Source organism: Pyrus communis, chromosome 15 (genome assembly GCF_041283825.1).
Source record: "Pyrus communis isolate YQ-2024b chromosome 15, ASM4128382v1, whole genome shotgun sequence".
NCBI classification, from domain to species: domain Eukaryota; kingdom Viridiplantae; phylum Streptophyta; class Magnoliopsida; order Rosales; family Rosaceae; genus Pyrus; species Pyrus communis.
This window is the reverse complement of record NC_142579.1, coordinates 21,398,806-21,407,093: the sequence shown is the minus strand read 5'-3', so window position 1 is coordinate 21,407,093 and position 8,288 is coordinate 21,398,806. Positions and strand designations below refer to the sequence as shown.

The 8,288-nt window shown below is 39.2% G+C and overlaps 1 protein-coding gene across 1 annotated transcript; it reads left to right on the top strand.

Moving 5' to 3' along the window:
* Nucleotides 1-5,037: 5,037 nt before the first annotated feature.
* LOC137741696 (uncharacterized) lies at nucleotides 5,038-8,040 on the top strand. Its single transcript, XM_068481410.2, has 3 exons — nucleotides 5,038-5,790; nucleotides 6,236-6,423; nucleotides 7,111-8,040. Exons 1-3 carry the CDS (start codon nucleotides 5,223-5,225, stop codon nucleotides 7,807-7,809), a joined length of 1,455 nt encoding a protein of 484 aa, XP_068337511.2. The 5' UTR covers nucleotides 5,038-5,222; the 3' UTR covers nucleotides 7,810-8,040.
* Nucleotides 8,041-8,288: the final 248 nt, after the last annotated feature.

Genomic DNA, 8,288 nt, shown 5'->3' with positions numbered 1-8,288 from the left:
GTGTCGGTAATATAAAACCAACTCATTTACCACCGAAGAACATCATCGAACAGCAAAACCTTTTCAATACACGACTCGGCACAGACTTGACGGACTTGCCGGGCTCGGTGAGAAAAATACCATAAATACCTCGACAATTAGAAACCTTTAAGACCACTCCACTTCATTCGGTGAAACTTGACCTCTGAGCTCGGTGGGCATCCTCAATAGTATCATAGCAAGCACACCCACGCCATGGGTAGGACGCCAGTGCAGTGTCTTGCTGTTCAAATACCTCGGTACCATGCAAAATTCCTCGGGTCGAGTGTTAGTTACATAGTCACCATTTTAAACACGTCTCGGCCTTCACCATGGCACCCTTTTTCCAATCGCAATCATTGTTTCCAGCATGCAATGATTCCATCAAATAACATCTTGATTATCTCGGCTGTTAAAACTTGGAATAAAGAGATATTATTTGCCCCCCTATTTTCTTATGCATCGGCCTGAATGGTCGAATGGTTAAGAAAATAATTTATTATATATATATATATATATATATATATTAGCAAATGAAAATAAAAGTGGTCAATTCATGAAAATGAGGAGGCCAATGGTGCTTTATTTCGAGCCGAGATACTTTTATATCAACGTTTTCTAAGCTGAATAAAGAATCATCTCCAAAAACTGTTGTCTTGGCAAATTTTTTTTTTATGTTCGGTTGTCGAATGCATTGAAAAATTAAGCTTCCCGTGCATAATTATTTCACTAATTTTGGCTTTTAACTTGAACAACTTAACCGAACGGGATTTCTCCATATCGGCCTTATCGCCAATAATCATATCAAGTAGCGTGGTTTTTTCGGCTAGGCCTATGTCTCCAATGACCATATCAATTGATGTGGTTTTTTCATCTGAAGCTGTATATCAGTCTTGTTCGTCAATGTAACATTCATCTGATGAATCATTTTCTAAGTTGATTTTTGGCTCAGAAACTTGAACTTTTTCTTCTAGGCCTACCACACTCTCTGCCTCGACCAAAAAAACAGGTGGCCGTAGTTTTTCTTCGCCCTTCTTGACAATTTTTTAGCCAAATTTTGATTGTGATCGGAATGGAAAATTGGCCCCTAGCTTCTTGCCTTTCAAAAATTCTGCACCACTTCTCAAGGAGTTTTTCTTGCTCCTTTAATACGAGACAAATCTTGTCCAACGAAGCCGGGTCAAGATATATCATTTGAACTTCGTAGTTTTAGCACTGGGTCCCACTAAGCATGCCAAAATGTTGACCTTAAAAACTATCAAGCCTACGTGGCACGCAGGGCGAGTAATTAATAAGCTAACTACGTTATTCGGTTATGTGCGAGGCGTGCCAACTCGAGTAGGTTGAGTTCGGCCGGGGAGTAAAATGTGTTGATGTTGCATTGGGCGCTGTTGACTTCTTGATCTTGCGACTGCGGCCGAGGAAGGAACACGTCTCGGCCTTCGGGTTCTAAAGCCTGAAGACAAGGCTGCTAGTCTTGCAAAGTTCACTGATCGTTAGCGCCGGGTTCGATCACGTTGATTATATTCGTAAGAGTATAAGCACACCGAATTGGCACCAAGCTATACAGACACAAGTACTCGAAATAGATGTATGTCTTGATGGTGAATGTGGTTCAGCAGTCAGAATGCCGAACTCTAAAGCTTACTTGTGAATATCCAATCATAAACAACTCAGTGTTCAATGTGCCGAGCCCAGTAACTTGTAACACCTCACTTCGCTGAGAAGGCTAATGGGATGACCTCTACCAACAAAGACTCGAAAATCCTTGTCAGCTGAGACTTGGATAGGTATCAGTCGGCCTCGACGCAGTGCTGTTTATCCAAACTGAAGGTGTTTCGCGGTCTCCTGATTCTGCAACAACAGTGCTATTTATCCAAACTGAAGATGTTCCCGGTTGCCTTCACAGTGTTGTTTATCCAAACTGAAGATGTGTTGGCGAAAAAGAAAAATAAAAGTCTTAAGGTTGTTGAGAGATTTCTCGTAGAGCGAGAGTTTACACAAAGTAGTTTGTGTGCTGAATTGGAGGGGCTTTGAATGTTGTCACTGCCTCTGTATTTATAATTCACCATTAACCCTAGGATTGCCATCATAAGTTATGAAAAAATAGGAATATTCTCTCAAATATGCATGATCCCGCTTGGCGTGGCCTTGATGATTTCATAGAAACCAACCGAGATTCAAACTCTCAAAAGCCTAAGCCTATTTAGACTTCTTATTGCTAATTATCCCAAATATCCATGTTGAGTGAATCTAGCTCTATGAACAACCATATGCTGACCCACGATGCAAAAGCTTATACCAATATGCTAAATCATTTAGCATAATCAACTAGATAATTGTTGCCATCTTCTCACCCCCACATGTAGAATCATCTTTCAAGCACATCACCATTTTTACTTCACCTTTATCCCATTGTTCCACATGGTTATGCATGCGCATCCATTCAAATATGGAACCCATGAAACTGACTAGATATCAAGCTGCACGGAACTCTCCTTACTGCCGCATTAACTGTAAAGGGTTAGCAAGCAGCCAGATGTGCAATCTCTTTTAATTTCTCCATGATCCAATAAAACTCTTGATAATCTGCAAAAGAATCCCACAAGTATCTCTGCAAGCTTTAAGGATATTTTCAAGATAATTACTATGATTAAAATTAATAGTAATTCCAAGAAAAATCTCTTAATTTTCATAATCATCCGATGGCTTCGATCACTTAGGCCGAAAATGTAAAATTGGGTCCAAACAATGTGACAAGTAGAACGTTAAACCAGACTTTATGTCTGTGTCGAAGGCTCTTTCTTCTGCATATATGCTAATCGACTTTGTGCTTGTGAGCCCATAAGTTTCAGATGTCATACATTTTTAAAGCAAAGTGTGGTTCTTTTTGTCATGGGTTTACATATTGTGGACACTCTGTGCCTGTGCAATTCCAATTGAAACACTCAAGATCTACACAAGTAGTTGAAGGGCACTGAAGAATATGTGAAGGAACTCAAGTTTAAGCACAAGTAGTTGCAACTTGTAAATGCATTGATAGCCGATGATGGTGAATAAATATGTAGACTTTCATGTATGGCAAAGTCCTTTTCCCGTTGTGTTTTCTAAGATGAATGATATTCTGGATAAGGCATCTTTTCTCTCTTAAAAAAAAACGGTTTTTTAGAAGAGGAAGTTTTCATAAAAGTAAAAAATAAAATTTAGTCCTAGGTAGTCCTACATCAAACATTTCACAATTTTAATACCGCTTAGTCTATGGCAAGTCAATCCAGTTTAGCCTTTGAAACTAGTTCAATCTGAGATAGTTCAGTGCAACAAACGCATTAGGTTTAGGGCTAAGGGTCCTCCATGATTGAAGAATCATATTGTATTTGTAGCCTTGTAGGGTTGTGATGTTTTTTTACATGTGTAATCTCTTGTGTTGTTCTAAGAAGCATGTTTAACATGTATGTCGTCAGTGGCGAAGCCATGATTTGCCGAGGGGAGGGGCGAAATTCAAAAGAGTGCAAGGTTCAATCGAATCAGTTGCTTTCACATTTGAGAGTGCAAAGTTTTGAGTCAATATTCGTAGTAGAAAATAATCTTTCCACCAAAGCGGTTGTAAGCAATAATATCAAAGCCAATGTAAGAAGCTTAAATTGACTAGGATTAGATCCTAAAAAATGTTAGGCGTTAGTCAAACAGTGGATTAGGACCTAGCAGGCCTAGGCATGATCTAAGCAAGAGACTAAATGGATTTAGATTATCGTAAAATAAGCATTAAACAATATTTACATTGTTTTTAAAAAATAATTCAATATTATAGATAATGTGAGAGTTTAAGAAAAATATAGTGGGAGTCTCAAAAGAGAAAATAAAAATACATACAAGAATAAAAAATTGAAAAAAAAAGAGAGAAATAGGTTAATTAGGAAAATACTTGGTGCTGCCTAGGTAGTACCCATTTTTCATTGACTACAATGTGGCTCAGTAGAGTTAAAACGTGTGTCCCACTTTCCTTATTAAAAGTAGCAACAACACCCTCGTGTTTAAGGAAGACGCCCATCCAAACAACCCATTTATACCTTTCATCCCTAACATCTCCGCACGTCTATGTGCCATGGTTGTCATTGCTCTCATCATCACCACTTCGTTTCAAACATAAGCACAAACACAAACAATAATCCAACAATAACCCATTTGAAAAGCCAATTTTCTTTTTTTTGTTTCAAATCTGGACAAACAACCAAATTTCACTACGACCCGCCACCAATCCTTATCTCCTTCGACGACCCACCACCAATCCTACTCTATTTCGGCGACCCACCTCCTCTCACTCTCTTCTACAGAAAGACTGACTCGTTGTCCTTTTCTTGAAAGATGGCAATTGCTGAAGACGGTCTTCCCCGCAGCAGTAGAAACCAGATCACCGGAGCGGGAATTCTCATTTCCGATGAGAGCGAAGGGGTTGAACAAGGGGAGGCGCGGCCGCCACTCCTCGCCCTCACGTAGCTTCGCCACTGTATGTCGTATGTATTTTTTTTTTACTATTTTTAATGCAAAGAAAACAGAAGTTCTTTCGTTAAAAATAACTAGCATTTGCTTACACACTTTGTGTGTATGAACATATTTCTTTTAGAAAATGAGAAGGAGAGAGGGGGAGAGAGAGAGAGAGAGAGAGAACATGGGGGAAGTGGTCGGTTTTTGTTTTTGTGTTTTTTTTTTTTTTTTTTAAATACTAGAGGTAAACATCACTTGTAGGTGAGGTTTGAATAAAAAATAGTAAAATTTAGACTTATAAAATTACATTATTGCCCATCATTTTTTTTGTGTAATAGAAAACTAAGTAGTATTTTCATCCTTTTTTTTATTGATAAAAAGAGTTTTATTAATTAATAGAGATAATTAGTAAAAAAAAACTACAATTTTCAAAAAATTTATTGACCCTCTAAAATTTTATATTAAAAAAAAAATTACTGTTATGAAAAGTGCGCGATTTGTCTAAGTTCCAATAATAGTTGCCTGTGGGCACACTGTACGCATGGTGATTGGCAACACAAGATGTCTATGGCTAAATTAAAACTAGGATAAAACGCAACGACGCCGTAAGAAACACTTTAATTCCCAGTTATAGAAGACCGACTCTGCAAGTCAGAAGGAAACACCATCATTTGCCTTTGGGCTCACAGCTTTCCGAACCGGCGTCATCTCTTCCATCCACAATGTCATGGCTGGCTAAATCCATCGCCAACTCACTCAAGCTCGACGACGACGGCAACGGTGATTACGACGGCCCAAACCCTAGCTCCAACAATGGTACAGACCCAAATTCAACCCGACCCGAATCCGATTCACCGTCGGCTCCCACCGTCAAAGGCGACATCTCCGAGCTAACCAAAACCCTAACTCGCCAGTTCTGGGGCGTCGCCTCCTTCCTCGCCCCGCCTCCCGATCCCACTACCCCTCCTCCCCACAACCCGTCCGACCCGACCCATCCCTCCGATCCAGAACCCTCCGACGAGGACGTGATCTCCGGAATCCGCAGCGACTTTGCGGAGATCGGCGGGAAGTTCAAGACCGGGATCTCGAAGCTGTCAAGTAACATAGCGGTTTCGGAGTTCACTAAGATCGCTTCGAATTTGCTTCAGTTTGGATCGGAAGAGGAGGTGGAGGCAGCTGGTGCTGCTTTTGGTGTGACCCAGGAAGTTCTCGCGTTCGTCAGGAATATCTCTATGCATCCGGAGACTTGGCTCGATTTCCCTCTCTCCGACGACGACGAAGACTCAGATGGTATGTTCTGCTTCGATTTGACCATTTCATTGTGTAATTCAATTCAATGTGCTTTGTTTTCATGAATTATTTGGTTATCAATGTGCTTTATTTTCATGAATTATTTGGTTATCTTATTGTAAATTAGTGTCGTTTTATTGTCAATGTTCGTAAATGATCAATTTGTTTCAATTGCAGCTTTGAATTTAATGCATTGTATTCTGATTCAATGAGCTAAATCTCAGTTCAGGTTGTGATGTTAGGGCTTAAAACTTTAATTTCTTCAGGGAATATTAAAATCCGAGTAGATGTTTTATTCATATGTAATTGCCAATTTGCTGCTTTTTGTTCAATTTATTTGGATAAATTTCTTGTACATCGTAATATTTGTGCTTGATCAATAATTCAATAGATTTGAAAACTGTACGGCTTTGGAATAAGAACATTGTGAGTTTTGATTTTCCAGATTTTGAATTGTCTGATGTTCAACAAGAGCATGCTCTGGCTGTTGAGCGGCTTGTGCCATCATTGGCTGCTCTCAGAATTGAACTTTGCCCTGAGCATATGAGCGAGTCTCACTTTTGGATGATTTATTTTGTTCTCTTGCACCCTAGACTCAGTAAACATGATGCCGAGCTTTTGTCTACACCTAAGGTGAGTTGATTCTATGTAGTACTGACCCAAAACTTGTTATAATTCTGACTCTCCTCTAGATCTTGCTCTGTGATGTATCCGGCAATAGACTAAGCTTAGTAAATTAGAGAATAACTAGAAACACGCAAGATTTATACTGGTTTTGCAGAACTTTTGCCTGCGTCCAGTTGTGATTTCTTTGGGTAGAGAAACCGCAACGTCTTTGATTAATAATAGAGTTACAGTACTTTTGCAAACCCTAAAACTAATCCCTCTCTTTCCTTTCTCGGCTATCTCTAGCTCCTCTCTCTTTTTTCTAGCCTTGCCGCACCTATTTATAAGTATAGGGTGTGGTTTACATGCCTATTCTTTAATTAAGTTTCCTATTCTACATGGAAATAGGAAAGTACTTTATTTCCTATTTTATATGGAATATGAAGTACACTTTCTTTATTTTTCTAAATATGCTTCTAGGATTCCCAATCTAAATTGTACATGGAAACTTAATTCTTTCCTAATTCTTTTAGGACAAGAATCTGTGCACCTTTAGTTTCCCTAATACAATCCTAAACAAAATAGGACACTAACACTGACTAGCCAGTTCCTAACAAAACTTCCTTTCCATTGTTCTTTCTCATTGCCTTTGTTTTCTTAGTTATTTTTGGTTTGAGCAACTATGGTTTGCTTGACTTGATGATATGTCTGCAGATAGTGGAAGCTAGAGCCATGTTGTCTCATCAGCTTAAGAAGGTAACTAATGAAAATTCAGAGACAGACCCTTCAGGAAGTAGCACTACTCATGTGAAAGGAGTTTCCGATTTCCCAGAAGAACAGCATCTTTCTGTGCCACCTAGTGCTCAATCTGACTTTGCACCTTCCAATACGTCTACCATCAGATCAGGTCCTCTCCCACAGGCAGTTGATGTCGAGACAGACAAGCACCCAGTTCAGAGTAGCGAAATCCAAATTATTGACAAGCCTGTTATTGAGGAAGGACCAGTAAAAGAGACAAAATATCAACTGCCACTCTCTAATTCTTCCTCTAAAGTCGTGGATGAGAAATATGAGGATGATGGTGATGATTGGTTGAAAGAGGAAACTTCAGAGATGGATGGTGTTGGTGGAACCTCCATCCCTGTAGAGAATGATGAGGATGTATCATTCAGTGATCTGGAGGATGATGATGGAGACGCACCAGCAGGTTACAAGAAGGTCACATCTGGCTCTGATTCATCGACAAAAGACTCAAGAGATTGGGTTCAACTTAGCAGAGCCTCTGCCGATTCAGATAAGGACAGCAACTCTGTTGAGATTAGACATTCTGGGTCTGGCCAGGTAAGTGCTCATAACTTGGAGACCAAGGAATCTAATGACTGGCTTGATGTTGAAGACATTGATGTTATATGATGAATTCATAAGAACCCTTTTCAGGTCAATATGGCCTCTTCTTCTCATTCATACCATATTGTATAGATGTGAAATGTTTCATGAGTATGAGTTAGGCTATGGAAACTGTATTATTGTACATAACGACTGTTACTCGATTATTGTTTCTGATGAAGAATGTATTTATGAGGAGCAAGATACAACAACATGCAATAATCTGGATTTATTTCATATGAAATTGTGTTTTGTTAATCGGTTTTATTTCTAATCCTTGATTGTTCCCTTGGGATGGTTAGATTTTGTGAGAAACTGGCTGATAACCTAGGTTGAAGATTTCTACAAGACGAAAACAGAATTGAATGTGGTCTCTCTCGTTAAATGAAACTTATGTGTCGATTAATTGCTTAAAGAAGTTGAGTGATCGTAAGAGCTGGTCCTTGAGAGATGTCAAGCATATCAACTAGGAGTAATCTCAGGTTTGTGCGTTGTATGAAATTTTG